The sequence below is a fragment of the Carassius auratus genome, unplaced genomic scaffold (genome assembly GCF_003368295.1).
Source record: "Carassius auratus strain Wakin unplaced genomic scaffold, ASM336829v1 scaf_tig00021970, whole genome shotgun sequence".
Lineage (NCBI taxonomy): Eukaryota > Metazoa > Chordata > Actinopteri > Cypriniformes > Cyprinidae > Carassius > Carassius auratus.
In genome coordinates this window covers 45,242-63,658 of record NW_020525148.1, presented here as the reverse complement: position 1 = coordinate 63,658, position 18,417 = coordinate 45,242, and the positions used below count along the sequence as shown (strand labels likewise).

The 18,417-nt window shown below is 35.0% G+C and overlaps 2 protein-coding genes across 4 annotated transcripts; one reads left to right on the top strand and one right to left on the bottom strand.

The window, feature by feature from the left end:
• Positions 1 to 693: 693 nt before the first annotated feature.
• On the bottom strand, positions 694 to 8,388 carry LOC113077208 (cytochrome P450 2J2-like). Of its 2 annotated transcripts, none has more exons than XM_026249662.1 (9): positions 8,171 to 8,245; positions 6,568 to 6,730; positions 6,318 to 6,467; positions 6,071 to 6,231; positions 4,455 to 4,631; positions 4,220 to 4,361; positions 3,955 to 4,142; positions 2,902 to 3,043; positions 694 to 1,756 (listed from the first exon to the last, which is right to left on the bottom strand). In XM_026249662.1, the coding sequence occupies exons 1-9, from the start codon at positions 8,171 to 8,173 to the stop codon at positions 1,581 to 1,583; spliced, it is 1,302 nt and encodes a 433-aa protein (XP_026105447.1). In that variant the 5' UTR covers positions 8,174 to 8,245; the 3' UTR covers positions 694 to 1,580. The 2 variants fall into 2 exon arrangements, with proteins under 2 accessions (XP_026105447.1, XP_026105446.1); XM_026249661.1 differs by having other exon boundaries at positions 695 to 1,756; positions 8,145 to 8,388.
• A 620-nt stretch (positions 8,389 to 9,008) lies between these two features.
• On the top strand, positions 9,009 to 17,604 carry LOC113077207 (crystal protein-like). 2 transcript variants are annotated; one of them, XM_026249660.1, is made up of 8 exons: positions 9,010 to 10,033; positions 10,847 to 11,048; positions 11,422 to 11,555; positions 12,612 to 12,739; positions 12,811 to 12,929; positions 13,905 to 14,045; positions 14,121 to 14,293; positions 16,084 to 17,604. In XM_026249660.1, exons 1-8 carry the CDS (start codon positions 9,656 to 9,658, stop codon positions 16,537 to 16,539), a joined length of 1,731 nt encoding a protein of 576 aa, XP_026105445.1. In that variant the 5' UTR covers positions 9,010 to 9,655; the 3' UTR covers positions 16,540 to 17,604. The 2 variants fall into 2 exon arrangements, with proteins under 2 accessions (XP_026105444.1, XP_026105445.1); XM_026249659.1 differs by having other exon boundaries at positions 9,009 to 10,033; positions 13,905 to 14,293.
• Positions 17,605 to 18,417: the final 813 nt, after the last annotated feature.

The following is an 18,417-nucleotide window of genomic DNA, read 5'->3' as shown; positions in this document are numbered from 1 at the left end:
TATATATATATTCAAAATAAATACATTTAGTTGGTCTTGTATTTAGTAGACACTTTTAACCAAAGCGACTTACAAACGAGGTCAAACAGAAGCAATAAAAACCAACAAAAGAGTAATAATATGTAAGTGTTCTTTTTTTTTTTTCAAAGAAAAAAAATCTAAATAATATAAAAAGAATAAATAGTGCTAGTGTTAGAGGCTTTATTTCTTAAATAAAAAAATCAAATATTTTAAGTGTTAAAATAGTGCAAGTGTTAAAGTTTTTCGGTTTATTTTTATACAAAAACATGAAAAATCAAAAAACACGCAGATAGAATAGAAATAGAATAGAAATTGCTATTGCTATAGGGTCACGTATAGATTTCTTGGATAATAAAGCTTTTTGACTTCACTTTTAAAGAGTGCAGGTTTTGCAGTTGTTACATCTTCTGTGGAACATGAAAGAAGATAATTTTAAGAATGTTGTATCTAAACAGTTGATGGTCTCCACTGACGTCCATAGTATGGGTGAAAAAACTACCGTGGAAGCGGAAGAAATTCATGCAGGTTTGGAACGTCTTGAGGGTGACTAAATAAATACAAAATTGTATTTTTGGGGTGAATTATTTCTTTGATTAATAAAAAGGGAGAGATGTATATGAGTTAATCTAAAACGGTGAGTGAAATAAATAACTGTCGCTGCTCAGATGTGTTGAACACGCGAGGACCCCAGTATTATGTAAACCAGAAATACAATACAATACAATGTTTATTTATATAGCACATAAATAAACAACCGAAGTCGACCAACCGAAATGCTCTTTTAGATTCTTTAAAAAATGTGAAGTCTTAAACTGAATTACTACTGCACATTAGATAATTATACAATACTTTTTATGTTTTACTCATTCTTTTATTACTTGCAAGTCCATTAAACAGTTTGAAAAAAAAAACAAATAAGGCAAGCCATCACACTCAACTTAAGTTAACTCAACTATAGCAACTAACAATTTAAAAACTTTGGTTCATCTAATAAACAAAATTCAGTCTGTTGAGTTTTAAAAGATCTGTCAGATCAACTAAAATTTTTTTCAACAATGTGGATCAACAAATGCTAAATCAGTAGAACTCTGATCCATATAACAGCTAACGTGTGTGCAATATTGTTCAAAGTGAAATTGTTTTTGTTATTTTGTCTTGGTCTCATTTTGTTAGTGAAAAATGTATTTGTATTCAGTTCACACAAAAAATTAAACTGATTTCTCCTATAAAATGATTTGCCCAGGCTACTTTTACATTTGTTAGTAAAACTTTTCGAAAGTTGGATTTTTTACAGTGAGCCTTCAGTATAGGCCACATTTTGATTCCTGTTTTTCCGACCCCACTTATACAACTTTTTCAAATTATACTTAAAGTATTATAGACATTTTTTGACCTTAAATTTGATGCAATGCAATGATATTTTCACATTATCTTTTTTTCCCAGTGGATTTATTTGTAAATGTTGTATTATTAAAATCACCAAATAACCAACTAATCTATTGTCAGTGTACATTCAAACAAACAATTAATAAGCTAAAATACATAATGCATTGCTTGTTTTAGCGTGGGACTGCACATAATTCATATGGTTGGGGAGAGTGAGTGGCCCCCAGTTTAAAATCCAAGCTGGGCTCCACACCCGCTGGTGAAGAGAAAGTGAAGCGCTGCAGAAGAGAGGAGAAGAAGAGGAACAGCTCCATCCGTGCCAGTTGCTCCCCAAGACACACTCTCTTTCCTGAAAACCAGAAAATCACAATAAGTTTCCTTTTACCCGGGCTTGTAAAGAATTGTCAACTAGGGGTGTGCCATAATGGAATAAAATTATGCATTGCATTCTATGCATTTAAAAAATAAAAAATATTTTTTTTCTAAAAAAGGAAACTAAGTTGTTCATTTTAAGAGATCCAGTAGTCTTATTTTCTCATGCATAATTAATTTTGCACTTTAATTAAGCAAAAACACATTTTATCCGATTAATCGATGGAATTTTTGGTAGAATACTCGATTACTAAAATATTCGATACCTACAGCCCTAAAAACATTTAATATGAAATCTATAAACAATTTATCCTTTTATAAAAATACATTTACAAATATATATATATAATTAAAAAAAGATATTTTCTGAAATTTTGTCAGTAATGATAATTAGACATTAAACATTTGCTGAGCATGTTATTGTGCTGGCTGCACCCCAAAACTTCTGATATTCGTCATATTCTATGAGTTGGTTAGTTTGCTGGAGTAACAGAAAGGAACTTTTTTAATAAGTTTAAATAGATTTTAACCTTTTATGGGTATTTTTGCTTTTATAAGGCCAGTTTTCTAACCTAATTAAATGCATGCATCATCTTTTGTGTCAAATTCTTAAATTTAATCAATAAATTCAAATAGTAAGACACTAGATGGCTGTTACCAATCAAATTAAATGGCATTTACTGTAGATGCATTTACCCAGACTGTTAAATGAAGGACATGACTGAATGCATTTAACCTGCAGTTACAGATGCATACATGTTTGACGTTGTAAAACCAAAACATTCAATAGTGATATTTGAAATGATGTTGGGGAACAAAAGGGAAAATATACTTTAAATACAAACCTAAAATCACCAGTAGGTGGCGGCAAATCAATGCATTAGAGAGTCATTGAGTCATTCATTCAACCGATTCATTTAAACAACAAAACAAAACATCGTAGTGAGTAACTGTGTCCTAAGAAAGATGGGTCTCAGTCCACTTCCACGTTTTTGTGATATACTTGATAATATCAAATCTCGTATCGTTTAAACAACAAATACAATATTTATTCATATACGATATATATCGCACACCCCTATATCTTTGTATTGCTCTCAAGGAAACAGAGTTGTCCTGTACCTAGAGAAAAAGGTAAAAAGGCATCTCGTCTCCTAAATTGGCCTTCTGCATCCAGGAAGTGACCCGGGTTAAAACACTGAGGCGTCTCCCACTCGGACTCATCAAACAGCACTGATGTCAAATTGCCGGACACTATTGTGCCCTGCAAAAGAAAAATTATCTTATCTCTTATTATTCTTAAACTAATTGGTTCTGAACATAAATGTCTAGTACAAAAATATGTTTGCTTAAAGGATAAGCCCACTTCCAGAATAAAACAATTCACCCCCATGTCTTTCAAGATGTTCATGTCTTTCTTTAGTCGAAAAAGAAATTAAGATTTTTGAGGAAACATTACAGGATTTTTCTCCATATACTGGACTTCAGTGGGTACCAACGGGTTAAAGGTCCAAATTGCAGTTTCAGTGCAGCTTTAAAGGGCTCTACATGATCCCTAGCGAAACAAATCAGTCATTTTCTAAAAAAAAGATATATATACTTTTAAACTACAAATGCTCATCTTGCACCAGCCTGACCTCATGCATTACATAGTCATGTTGGAAAGGTCATGCGTGACATAGGCAGAAGTACCAATCCAGTGTTTAGAAAGCACACATTGAAATAAAGTTAAATGTTCTTTACAAAAAAGGTAAACCAACAACGTTGAACAATTTTGAATAGGAATGCACCGATCCGATACTCAGTATCGGTATCGGCTTCGATACTGCTGTTTTCTGCCAGATCAGGTATCAATTAGATGAGCTTGATCCTATCAATTTAATTTTTTTTAAGAAAATGACCAATCGTTTCACTTGATAAGACCCTTATTCCTCGGCTGTAGAGCCCTTTGAAGCTGCATTGAAACCACAATTTGGACCTTCAACCGGTTGGTCCTCATTGAGGTCAAATACATGGAAAAAAGTCCTGGAATGTTTTCCTCAAAAATCTTTATTTCTTTTTGACTGAAAACCGAAAGACACGAACATCTCGGATGGCAAAGGGGAGTAAATTACCAATGAACTAATCCTTTACATTTAAATTCCCATTTAGTGCATTAATCAACATTAGACCAACCTTTGGAATGGAGTATTTTCCTATCTGAATATCTTCCACAGTAGCCCGTGCCACATTCATTGGGATAATATTTCCAATTCTCTGTATCTCATGGATGACAGCATTGGTGTAGGGCATGTTATCTCTGTCTGATAAAGATGGCTGCCGTGAACCTCCCACAACGTGATCTATCTCCTCCTGAACTTTGGCTGAAGATACAAAGTCGGAGACAGAGAGTGTGAGCATATGTTACATTTTATGTGGATATGAATACAGTTTCCCATACCCTGTATCTCTGAATATTTCACCATGTAGAGAAGACCCCAGTACAGAGTGGTGGAGGTGGTCTCAGTTCCCGCTCCAAACAGATCCAGAGTACAGAAGCACAAGTTTTCCACATCAAATCCAGCATCTGTGTCGTCTTTAACCTAAACAAAACGATTGAGAGGCATTTCAATTCAATTAGATTGCTATTACCAGAGCAGTGCACGTACTGATGCTCCCCTAAGAAAGGGTCTTACTTTTTCCATCTCTCCAAGGAAGCAGTCAATGTAATCTCGAGGATTTGATGGATCATAATCCACTCTGTGTGCATTCACCTTCTCTCGAATAAAGTCAATCACCTCACGCCACAGAGTAAAAATTCTCTGATGTGGTCCAGGCACCTGCCGCATGAGTCGTGGAAGCATGTTATACAGCTAAAGAAAGAAGAAGATAAAGCAAGTAAGAGGCTGCACTGTCAGGACCGCATTTCTGCAGCACTATAGTTAATTTTATTTTATCTCAAAACTTAGTCGTTAGTCTAAAAACAGCTTATATTGAAGGCAGTCTGCCAAAACGACAGCTTGTGGAATGTTTTACTCTATGATGTAATAGTGTGGCTAAGCACCGCCTCTGCAGAAAATCAACACCTGCTTCTACATCGCTGCCTGCTTAGCCCCGCTTATCGATTATACATGGCTAGCAGTTTAGCCTCACCCACCGATTCTACATTGCTGCCGGGTTTAGCCCCGCCCACTGATTTTATATCGCTGCCTGTTTAGCCCCACCCACTGATTCTAAATCACTGCCTGTTTAGCCCCACCCACTGATTCTAAATCACTGCCTGTTTAATCCCACCCACTGATTCTACATCGCTGCATGCTTAGCCCCACCCACCGATTCTACATCACTGGCAGTTTAGCCCCGCCCACCGATTATACATCAATAACAGTTTTAGCCCCGCCCGCCAATTCTACATCGCTGCTGGTTTAGCCCTGGCCACCAATTCACATACCGTATTTTCCGGACTATAAGTCGCACTTTTTTTTCATAGTTTGGCTGGTCCTGCGTCAGGTGCGTCTTACTTATCAAAATTAATTTGACATGAACCAAGAGAAATGAACTAAGAGAACTCTATGCTGCTCAGTGCTCCTGTTGTCTACACTGAAAACAAGGAGCGCCCTCTCGTGGCTGTAGACAGTAATGTTTTCTCTTGGTTCTAAATAAATACAACTTATAGTCCAGTGCGACTTCTATATGTTTTTTTCCTCATCATGACGTATTTTTGGACTGATGCAACTTATACTCAGGCTACTTATAGTCCGAAAAATACGGTATGTAGTGTTTAGGAGAGAGGCCACCGCGCATTTCTATGCAGAAACAAAACAACGAAGATGCTATGAAGATAATAAGATGCTGTTCAGTGCCAAGTTGTTAAAAAAACAGTGTTTGTGTTGCCTTCATTCTGATTCCAGCATTAGGAGAGAGTGAATGAACTTTATTTTTTTTTTTATGGACTGTCAGACCTCGTCAGTAAGAACTTGGCCCTTTGCTTACTTCATTTTACAGCGGATTTGTTTACAAACAAGGCATGGTTCAATGCGTGATTTAAAAAAAGATTTAAACTAAAAGATAATGCTGTGCAAAGTATGTTGGATCTGACTATAATTCCGCAACACAAATGTTGTGTGTTACGGTTTTTATTACATGGTCACTATTGCTTTGTTCCTCTTACAGATCATTTGATATTTCTTGAGTTATTTATGTGTTTTTTAACTAAATCAGAGCAGCATCTATCTATACAGGATGTATTTTACACTAAACAAACATATGCAACTATAAGCCAGTTCATGTACCACAGGAACAAAAGGTTTACCTGAGCACAGATGCCTCCTTGCAGATACACAGCTTCATTGATGTTCTTCAAGAGAGACTGAAAGCCATTGTCACTGTACTCAAATCGATGACCAAACACAAGCACGCAGATCACGTTTGAGACAGCATTGCTCAGCAGTGAGCGAGGGTCAAACGGTCGACCTGGAACAGAAGTTGTAAATCACGCTGTGCTTCTGATTTCAAATGCAATTCTGAATTGTTTCCAGTACACAATGCTTAGTAAACACCTTGTTCATTTGAAACGGCCTCATTCAGAAAGCGACATTCAAGACTGATGGACAGCTCCAGGCTTTTCTTTCCCAATCCGAAGTTACGAAGGGTTGAGAGAGCAAATCTTCTCTGTTGCTTCCATTTAAAGCCTTTGGCAGCAATTAAACCTGATCGCAAAACAGACCCTTTACAGTTCATTGATTACTGATCCAATTTATGGTCAAATATGGTAAAAACACCAATTTGGCATTCATATATTAGACTGACCTTTGTCTCCGACAATGTCAGTAAATATAGGTAACATAGGTCGACCAGCGAGACTGTCATCGTGTTGTAAATACACCTCCTTCACGAGTTTATATCCATCCAACACAACGATTCTTGAACCGAAAATTCTAAGACTGAAAATCTTGCCGTATTTTTCTGCAAACTGTAAAATATGATTTGTTGTCAGAACATGAGCTCCTGAAGTAAAAGCATATGTTCAGGAAAATCATAACACAGATTGTAAGCAGATGCATATGAAAAATAATGCGATTATCAACAATAAACAGCATAATGAAGCCTGCCTAATGTTACCAAGCAAAACTTCAATCCAGGAAGTGGTAAAGGACTGTGGAAGTGAATATGAACAATACTTCATAGCCTTTTTGATAAAAAAATAAAAAAATAAAAATACCTACATTCAAGTGTTGATAAAAAAAAAGAATGCTTGAAGACAGAATAAAAGGGATTTTCTTTTAAGTATAGAGACTCTGTTCTTTGTTTTGATGTAGGCTGTTGCATGTTCAGATATGCATACAACAATATCTCAATATTTGGGTGAAAATTGTAAAAAAACAAAAAATGCTGGAGGTGTCTGAAAGGGACATTCTGTTGTTGTATATTAATCACTTTTTGAATCTTTTCTTACTTTTAATATTGTATCCTGGTCTAACTCTCTTTCTGTTAAAAGCAAAAACAGACTGCAATAGACACCATCACAAAATTTGTAATAGTTTTACTGGTTAAAACTGGACTTCTATTGGTTTGTAATGGACCCTGTGGGTCTCTGGTCAATCGGCTGCTTGTTAAAACCAATAAATCCTAATAGAATGTCTACCCAAAAAACACTACAGAAAATAATTTTATAATAGTTTGTAATGGTTTGTAGTTGAACCCATTAGAATCTTCTGTGATGGTTCTATAGTTTCGAGTAAAATAACTGGTGAAAGACATGTACCTCTCACTGATCTCCATACTGTGGCATTAAAAAGAAAAGCCTCTGTTGTTGTGGGAAACTCTTCTTTTCAGTTATTTCATCTGGCAGACTGTAGCCTATAAAGTGCCTTTGGTGAGAAAAGGCCAAGTGTAAGAAAACCTGTATCCCATCTGCCATTAGTATTTTAAAGATGCATTTTTAAAAGTGCTGTATGTTGTTGCTGTGATTTATTATTTGTACTGTTTGTATGTTGATCATAAAGACTATTTTCTACTCCACTGGGGATAGACAATAAAGCTTTCTTTATGCTACATTAAGTTATTCATGTTTAGGATAATATTGCATTATGTAACTGCGGAAGCAAATGTTCCCAAGAGCCATACCCTGACCCTTATTTTCATTATTGCCATTTTAAGGCTCTGAGAACAGAGTTAAAGCAAAGTTTAACTGGTTTTCCTTTATCGCTTTTGCAGCTGTAACTGTAATACGCTTATGTTGTGGATATAGCTTTCTGATTGAGCTCATGTAAAGCATGTTTATTTATTTTCGGTGTCGTACTCATCATTGTTTGCGGTCATTAACCGCTAGCTTACTTTGCGTTTTCAGATTTATTTAGTTGGATATAAGCTGGAAATGTATTTACCTGAGATAACTGAAGATGAATCCTACCATTTTCGATATGATGAAGGTCTCCTATGAACGGCAAAGACCAAGGTCCAGGAGGAAAGTTCTTCGGTGCTTTATTTCTGATATAATCACTCAACAATAAAAACACACACGAAAATATAAAAACAGCTTTGATGTCGATCCACTCGTAAAGGATCTGCAAAATGTTCATGACTGACACTCGACTATGCTTCCTGTGTAAAACTGAATACAATCATGTTCAAGGAAAGTTGCTCAATAGCTTTGTTATGTCATTGCGCGACATCATCATTATGTAACCCACAAGGCAAAACGCCATAGAACACATTTACATTTAGATTTAGTCATTAAGCAGAAGCTTTTATGCGAAGCGACTTAGAAATGAGGACAATGCAAGCAATTAAAATCAACAGAAGAGCAATGAGTGCTATAACAAGTCTAAGTTAGCTCAGTTTTTTTTATTGTATAATAAATAAAAAGAAAACATAGAATAGAGCAAGCTAGTGTTTAATGCCTTTTTTTTACTTTTGTTAACTGTATAATAAAAAGAAAACAAATAGAATACAAAAAGATTAGAGAAGATACTGAGTTTTTTTTAAGGAAAACAAGCAGTTAGTAAATAAATAGAGCGCAAGTCTAAAAGGGGCAAGTTTTTTAAGAATATAGAAATAGAATAGAGAATGCTATAGAGAATACACAATCAGATCACTTAAATCTCAGCAAACAATATTATTATGAATATTATTTGAAATGTTTATTTTAATTTGTTAGTAAATAATAAAAAAGTAATATTCAACTATAATATCTTTTTAAATTTGCACATTTATCAACAGCTATATTTTATGCATATTCTTAATAACTACACATTTTGAACAATGATGTTTTAAGCAGTGTGATTTTTCTTAGGTTTTTCCCTGAATTATGCATTGCATTTTGTGTTTTCAGGTTACAACTTAACGGATAATGTCCCGGCAGAGAATTGCAAATACCTTTTCCATTTTTCTGCATAATTTTAACTGATCAACAGGTAAAAACTAAAAACAAGGTTTTATCATAACTTTTATTATTGAGAAATTGCAACTATCATGTGATATGTGTAGTGCTAGATACCTCTGGTGTCCTCTTTTAGAGGGAAAATGTGTCTTTCTTGATTCACAGTTGCTAAATGTTGCCAAAAAATTGGTGCCTTTTGAAGAAAAAGTTGCTAGTGTAGTCAGACAATTTGCTAAAAGGCCATGTGTTATTATTTATAGAAACTTATAGTGCCACATAAATCAGAAATTAGTTCATACTTTGTGCCTAAATCACTGATTCAACAAGACCAAGGTAATGAATGAATGTGATTTAATTTTCTAAAGCACAGACATTCTGCTTGTCATTACACACACACACAGTCTCAGTGTGCAGCATAATAAGAGTCACAAGTGCTGAAGCAGCTCAAACTGAGCAATTGTCCTTTCTAGTTTCTTTCCATCCCGACCAGAGAGAAGTGAAGCAGCAGGAGTAAATATGCATGTTTTGGGTCTGTTTATGGTGGCGTCTGTGTTCCTCAGCACTGGATCTGCTTCAGATGATCAGATGGAGCTAGCAGCTTTACTGCGCAGCGTCTCTTCAGCAGCACTGATCCGAGATCAGCCGCTCACAGACCCACAGACAGCTGCTGCTGGACCCAAGCTGCTGACTAAAGATGGGCTCATCCAGGGCCTAACGCTGGACAAGTCTTATGTGTTTTATGGGATCCCGTTCGCCGATCCTCCTGTGGCAGCATCCCGCTGGAAACCGCCCCGTCCTGTCACGCCATGGAGAGGGGTGTATGATGCAACTTATCCCCGAGCAGCGTGCATGCAGGCCTGCATTGGACCCATTGCAGACGAGTGTCCCAAGAAGGTGAGTGGGACACGATGACAGACAGGGATTTGGGTTCCATAAAAATTAAGATCTACACAGAGGAATAAATAACTTGAATTGATTTAATTTGCTATTTTTAGTAATTTCTTTGGATTTAATAGAATTATGTTTACATTTAGTCTTTTAGCAGACACTTTTATCCAAAGTAACTTAAATGATGACGATGGAAGCAATCAAAATCAACAAAAGAGCAACTACTATAACAAGTCTCAGTTAGAACGAGCTGTGTTCAACAAAGTTTATGCCTTTCTCACACAAAACAAACTTATCGACAGCAACCAATCTGGCTTCAGAAGTGGACATTCAACCAAGACTGCCTTGCTCTCAGTTGTTGCAGCCCTAAGACTTGCAAGAGCCGATTCCGAATCTTCAATACTTATCTTGCTGGATCTGTCCACTGCTTTTGACATGGTTAACCACTAGATCCTCCTGTCAACCCTACTTGCAAAGGGCATCTCATGAATCGCACTAAAGTTGTTTGAGTCTTACCTCTCAAATAGGGCCTTTAAAGTATCTTGGGGCGGTGAGATTTCCAAGTTGCAACATCTAACTACTGGGGTGCCTCAGGGCTCGGTTATTGGACCGTTTCTTTTTTCTGCCTACATGGCATTGTTAGGTTCTATCATTCAGAAACATGGCTTTTTTTATTACTGCTATGCTGATGACACTCAGTTCTACCTCTAATTCCATCCTGATGATCCGACGATAGCTGCAGCTCAAAATTACCACCTGCATATTCCAACTCGCACGGTGCACATGTGTAATGCTAGATTATGTATGTGTATTGGTCAGGTGGGTGAGGACTGTCTGTACCTGAACGTCTTTGTTCCTCTGAGTGTGAATCTGGAGGCTCCGCTGCTAAAGCCGCTGCCGGTGATGGTGTGGATCCACGGCGGGGATTTCATCGCAGGCTCCGCATCCAAACAGCTCTACGATGGCCGATACATCAGCAACTTCACGCAGACGCTGGTCGTGAGCGTCGCCTACCGTCTGGGTGAGACTCTGATTACTGTTAATAATAAAAGCCACAAACACAGTGCTCAATCCATACATATATGTATGAAGATGCCTCGATAGTGACTGTTTCAATAAGCCATCCGTCATATTGTAATGGTCACCTTGAAGCCATTCACCATAATAAAACCTATTCTACTTAAATTTGTATGTTAAGTTGAAATAAAACCCAACTTTGCTTTAAAATGTAGAACAAGGAATTCAGATATTTGGAATTTGCCCAATGAATGCGAACCCATAGTATGGTGAATGATGTCAAGTTGACCGTTCCAAAACGATAGACGCTTCTACGAGCTTGAAGGGGTCAAATGGGATATCTTTGCATATCTCTGGCTGAATCTGTGCTTCTTCAGGCGCGTTTGGCTTTCTAGTGTCAGGAAAAGACCCACAGACTTCCGCCGCAGGGAATTATGGGATTCTGGATCAGCAGGCGGCGCTGCTCTGGGTCCAGCAGAACATCGCTGTGTTTGGAGGAGACCCAAGCAGGGTGAGAAATTATCTAAACATATTTATGAAGGGATCAATTTCAAAACCATGTTTAAGCTCCCCAAAATAAAAATGTTTACGTTCCGCCTTAATCTTCAATGTGGAAAATGGTCTTCAACGCTATAGGGAAAAAACGAGAAGAATTACATCGTACAGTAAACGGTAAAACTGTTTGCACTACAAACCAGTGTGTTCATAATTAAGATAACAAATTGAAATAATATGGTAGGACACAACAGTATGCAATGTCTAGCAGCAAAACTTTTGTACATAAAAGTAGCTGGAAGCAAATAAAACCGGAAGCAATAGAATGGCCACGCCCTTTGTACAGATTTTTTTTTTACGACTAATGGAAATGTCTATAAAATTAATGGATAATGTCCTGGCAGGTTTTCTTTTTTTTTTCTTTTTTTTTACCGTGGAAATATATATTGCAAAATATGTTTTTTACATCTAAAAGTGTTATATAACATGGCTACATAGTTTTTGAATTGAGACTTTATCCCTTCCCCAATTTTCAGTAATTGCAGTGCACAAAGAAAAAAAAAGACTTATTTTAATCAGATTTATTATAGTTACTTGAAATAATGAAGTAAATAAATAATAAATAAAACTAGAGTCTAGAAAGACATATAGTCTAGAAAGACATATTCCACAATTAATAATAATGACAAAACCACACAACAAAATTACAAAAACTTTAACTAAAATAAAAGAAAATGTGAACATAAAAATGTATCCAAAATGTTCATAAAAAACTATAATAGTATCAATGATACTAAAAGAACACTAATTGAAATTAATAATAACAAATAAAAAAAGAATGGTACTAAAATAACCTAAATCTTATACAAAATATTAATTTAATAACAAACAAACCATACATAAAAAACATTTTTATATTCTACCTGTTTTGGTTGAAAATAGATGTTTTCACAAAATTCAGCTGAAGACTCCTGAAGAGTTTTACGGAACTAAAATAAATACATAAATAAAATCATATGCTGAAATGAAGATTAAATAGCAGACTCTGAGCTGAATTTGTGTGTGACTTCAGGTGACTCTGTTCGGCGAGAGCGCTGGAGCTCAGTCGGTCAGTCTTCATCTGATGATCCAGAGCAGTAAACCTCTCTTCAAACAGGCCGTCTTCCAGAGTTTACCCTTCTCCATTCCTCTGAAAACACGGTAAACACACACACAGACGTGTATCTGTACAGACGAGTGTCGTGTCCTCAAGCGCTGCTGTTTCTCCTCAGACACGAGTCTCTGAAGCTCGGGAAGAACTTCGCTAAATCAGCAAACTGCTCAGTTCTGGATCTGATGTGTCTTCAGTCTCTGAGTCCTCAGGAGGTGCTGAACGCACAGATCAAATCCAGTGAGAACAAACCCCTCCACATCTCAGACAAATATCCATGCAAATATTTATTTTTTTTATTAGATTTTACATTTAAAAAAAAAATTACAGAAAAAAAATTCATTATTTGAAACAAAATTAACTTTAAATTGAATTGTGGGAAAAAAACTTATGTATTGCAAAAAAGAAAAATAGATATAGACATATAATTAATTAAAAATCATTGTATTACAGCAATAATATTTTTAATAAAAAAAATTACCATTGGGAAAATGTATAATAAAATATAAGGCACAATAATTGTATTAATTGTATGTTATTACATTTTAGTAAATAATAATAAATAATAATCATATAAAGCACAATATAATAACTGGACAAATAAGAAAGTAAATAAAATATCTATAATAAGAACAAATTAGCATGAACGTAAACTTTAATAGACATGGTAATCTTAACATAAATAATTAAATATAAATAAATAAAAATCTAAATGTTTTGAAATGGTATAATTAATTCTTAATTAATAATAATAATAATAATCATTTACGAGTTATACAATTGTATAACATTTTAAACTAAAATTAAACTAATAAATTAGTAGTAAACATAGTAATTATAATAATAATTATTATTATTATTAATATTAATTTTATAACCCATTCATAGTGCTATTCATGTTGCTTTTTGTGACATTATTCCTTGGCCAGTTCACAATATTTCTAATGCAAATGTAATTAAAAATAATAATAATTTGGTTTGAAATTGATTGTGCTTTAATTATCCTTAAAATAATGTTAAAATGTAAAAAAAAAAAAAAAAAAATCCTTAATTTCTTTCATGCAAATCATGCTAAGATTTTAAGAACAAGCAAACAAATTTTATTTTATTTTAGTGAATCTAGGCATGTTTTTAATGACTGCACAGATCAGATCTCCTCCATCTCCTGCACAGCTGATATCAGTCCGAGATGCTGAAGCTGCTTGTGTTTCTCAGGCTCGAAGGTGGTGAACCCCTTCCGCTTTCTGGAGCAGTTTGAGAGCTGGGGGCCGTATGTGGACGGAGAGCTGATCAGAGAGCAGGCGGTCAGTGCCTTCCTGAAGGGACACTGGCAGAAAGACAAGCCCGTGCTGCTCGGTACGGTTTCATCCAGTCTCACCGTCAGCATAAATTCAAACTGTCCTTGTTCACTGGCTAGTGTGTGTGTTCCAGGGACCACCTCAGAAGAAGGAGTGATCTTTGTGTACGGCGTCTTCATGAAGCCTGTGTCAGCGGTCGAGTGCACCATCTACACCACGGCCATCTTCAAACAACACGCCATCAAAATCCTGCGCAAATACCTGCCGCTGTACAGCGATGCGGACCGCAGGGACATGCTGGCACAGGTCAGCCACGCTCCATCACTCCCCATCATTTCATCATGCCTCATAATAACTCTGACGGGACTTTACTTTAAGCTCTCGCCAATTATTTATACATTGCAAACATGTAAAGACACTGTTCACCACACAGTTTGTACACCTTTTTGGCATCTTAATCCACTGATTCAAAAGTTTCTGTGCATGCTAATATTTCATCATATTATAGTATATTATAGCATCAAATTTTCCCTTTCGGAGGATCTTAAAAGCATGAAGTTCATCTGTGTATTTTTATTATATATATATATATATATATATATATATATATATATATATATATATATATATATAATTATTATTATTATTATTACGTACAGGTATTCTTTTTGCATTCTTTCCTCAGTTCTCATTTAACTGCAATGCATTTTTTAACAACATGCATTTAACATGCATAACATGGATTTATAAAAAAAAAAAAAAAAAAACTCGTATTACAATAACAAAAAAAAATGGTTTGAAAAAATGGTTTTAAACAATGCAAAAATAATGTTTCAAAATCAGGTTATATATTCTGGTTATTTACAATAATAAGGAATTAGAACGAAATGAGCTTTGATTGTAATAAAAAATGATCTCAAAAACTAAAGGATCTAAAATACCCTTAATATTCTTTACAAGAGTTGAGTCCACTGTATTTAGAGATGAATGGGAATACTAACATATAAACTTCATATCAACATAACAATATCAACGATGGAAGTAAAATAGCTTATCATAATACAGAATGGGGTTTTTTAAACTAAAATAAAGACAAAGATACCAACTAAGAAAGTGTTGAAATGGTTCTGTTCTCCTTCTGTCCACAAGGCGGCACTGAGTGCTGTGATTTACTCATCTGGCTCTGAGACCTCAATCAATGATTTAACCAGTTATTCTGAGTCACTTCAGCAGACTTCACCCGAGAGGTCAAAGGTCACCACAACTCAAATCTATCCCTTTACTGCTAAACTGACTCATATAGTCGAAGTCTGGACCTGATTATAAAGATTTATATTTGAAATAAATGTTTTTTTTTTTTTTTTACTTTCTATCCTTAAATGGTGCGGCATTTTACCCAGCAGAGATATTTTTATATTATTTAAACACTACAACAAAATGTATTAATATATGTTTAAATATTTATATTTATCAACAGTCAAAGTTATTTTAATATATAAACCATTAAATAGTGAATTAACATTGTTAATGATAAATAATTCAGTTTTTTTTTTTTTTTTTTAATTGTGAAGTGATCTTTTAGTATTATTTATACACTATTATAGAATTAGTTAATATATATTTTTAATATTTATGTTTATTTATAGATTGTTTTTGTTTTTATATTTTTTATATATCTAACTAGATAAATAGATAGATATTTAATACAAGTATTGTACTATCTATTCAACATTTTAAATATGTAGTTACATTAATATTCCTTATTAAATAATCCATTAAAGTATTGTCTAAATTATAAAGAGTTGCGTTTAAAATAAATGCTGTTCTTCTGAACTTTCAATTCTTCAGAAAATCCTGGAAAAACAATGAACACTGTTTGCAACACTGATAATAATCAGAAATGTTTCCTGAGCAGCAAATATTAGAAGCATTTCTGAAGACTGGAGTAATGGTGCTGAAAATTCAGCTTTGATCACAGAAATAAATTACATTTCATAATAGATCCACTTAGAAAACCATTTTAAATTGTTTATTATTTTTAATGCATTTTTTTGGTGATAAATGCAGCCTTGCTCACCTGATTCTTTCTCTTTCAGATTGTGACTGACTACATCTTCCTGTGTCCGTCGCGGAGGTCGGCTCGCGCCGGCGTGGCGTCCGGGAGCTCGGTGTGGATGTACGTGTTCGATCACGTGGCGAGCGATCCTAGCGTGTGGTCGGGTGTGACGTTCTGTTACCGTCACGTGTGTCACGGCGCCGAGCTGCCGTTCGTGTTCGACTCGGCGCCGGTGGCGAACCTCAGCATGACTCCGGCGGAGCGGCTGCTGTCCAATCGGATGCTGTGTTACTGGGGAGCGTTCGCTCACACCGGTGACCCCGGGTCTCACGCAGAGTCCAGCGCGTTCTGCAGACAGCAGCGTCCGCCAGCGTGGCCACGCTACACGGCTAACAGCGGCTGGCTAATCATGAACCTCACGCTGCATTCACACGCGCAGAGCGGAGCGCGCGAAGACATCTGTGACTTCTGGGACACGCTGGGAATCTATCCATAAAAAAAAAAAACTGGTTAAAGGGATAGTTCAGCCAAAAAGGAGAATTCTGTCATTAATTACTCACCCTCATGTCATTCAAATCACATCAAGCCCTGTTCACGCCAAGAACAATAAATTTAAAAATAACAATATTAGTCAATGTAATATCGTCTGTTATTGTTATCTTTATAGTTATTGTGCTTGGTGTTGAACGGGTCTCAAGATCTTCGTTCGTTTCGGGAACATGAATTTTCGATGAAATCCGGGAGCTTTCTGACGCTCCCATAGACAGCAAGGGTCCCTGATCGTGTAAGGATTCGGGTCACAGAGCTCTCGGATTTCATCGAAAATTTGTGTTTCAGAGACGAACGAAAATCTTACGGGTTTGGAACGACACAAGGGTGAGTAGTTAATGACAGAATTTGTATTTTTGTGTGAACTGTCCCTTTAAGGCTAGAAGGGATACAGATGTGGTTACTGGGCAAGCACACATCAATATAGTGTAATTTGTCACTGTACAACAATAATCACTATTTTTGAATTTTTGTAAGGGGTAGGTTTAGGGTTGGGGTAGGTGTAGACGTTAATAAAACTGTCTAATAACTTGAAAAATTACACTTCATTGTTAGTTTGCGGTCAGAGCTGTATCCCTTCTTGCCACAACTAGAAAAACACGAGCGCTCACACATATCTCATCTCATTTCTCATGGACTAACTGTACAGTCCAACCAAAATTTATTCAGACACCTTCAACTTTTCTCACGTTATCACGGTTTATTCACTAGAAAAAGGTGATACAACAAGAGCTCCGTGTGTCAGAGCAAATTCATCTTGATAATGTCAGATAATTTTGATAGAAAGGTATGTAATGAATTCAGTTCAGCTGCATTTAAGTAAACAATTAGATAATACCAATTTAGCCAAACTAATTACCAAGCAATGCTTCATTTTGTTCAGTCTATGGTGTAAAAAGGTTGCATTAGCAATTAAATAAAAAACACTTAAGCAAAACATGGTCAGGTCAAAGTGTCTGAATAATTTTTGGTCCCACATTTGTATCAGTTTTACTGAAGATTTTTTCTCTACAATTTTGCCTGCAACCATTAGTAAAAAAATAAAAAAATAAAATAAAATAAAAATAATAATAATAATAATAATAATAATAATAATAATAATATATATATATATATATATATATATATATATATATATAAATGATATCTGGTGTCTGAATAATTTTTGGTTTGACTGTATTGATGTATTGTTTTTTTAGTGCAAATACCTAAACATTTATTGTGCTGTAAAAGATTAATCGCATCCAAAATAAGAGTTTTTATTTAAATACTATATGGGTGTATACTTTGTATATTTATTATTTATAAATTCAAAAAAAGAAAATATTTACATGCATATATTTATATAATGTATATTATATATAAATATATTTAATAACCATAACATTTTACGTGCATATGTGTATTTATATATATATACACTACTGTACAATAATACAGTAAGATTATTATTATATGTTTTTTTTTAAGAATTCTCTTCTGCTCACCAAGCCTGATTTGATCCAAAACACAGCAAAAGCTGTAATACTGTGAAACATTTTTACTATTTAAACTACATGCTTTCTATTTGAATATGTTTTAAAATGTAATTTATTCCAGTGGTCAAAGCTGAATTTTCAGCATCATTACAAGGCAATTTTTGACAGTGTACATAATAAATATACACATTACACACACACTTATTATGTAAACAAAAACTTTTATTTTGGATGCGATTAATCATTAGACAGCAATAATTCTTAAATGAACGTATATTGAATTAAGAAGATAAATGACTAAATACTTGTTATAAATGTTACAATCTATGTTGCAATGAATGAATCTA

Excerpts from the sequence above, each read along its gene's own strand:
- LOC113077208 (XM_026249661.1), bottom strand. The coding sequence starts at position 8,339 with ATGAACATTTTGCAGATCCTTTACGAGTGGATCGACATCAAAGCTGTT. Across the intron at positions 4,362-4,454 it reads TCCTTGGAGAGATGGAAAAA|GTTAAAGACGACACAGATGC; the intron begins GTAAGACCCTTT and ends CGTTTTGTTTAG. Across the intron at positions 3,044-3,954 it reads GAAAATACTCCATTCCAAAG|GGCACAATAGTGTCCGGCAA; the intron begins GTTGGTCTAATG and ends TTTCTTTTGCAG.
- LOC113077207 (XM_026249659.1), top strand. The coding sequence starts at position 9,656 with ATGCATGTTTTGGGTCTGTTTATGGTGGCGTCTGTGTTCCTCAGCACT. Across the intron at positions 10,034-10,846 it reads CAGACGAGTGTCCCAAGAAG|GTGGGTGAGGACTGTCTGTA; the intron begins GTGAGTGGGACA and ends TGTATTGGTCAG. Across the intron at positions 12,740-12,810 it reads TCCATTCCTCTGAAAACACG|ACACGAGTCTCTGAAGCTCG; the intron begins GTAAACACACAC and ends GTTTCTCCTCAG.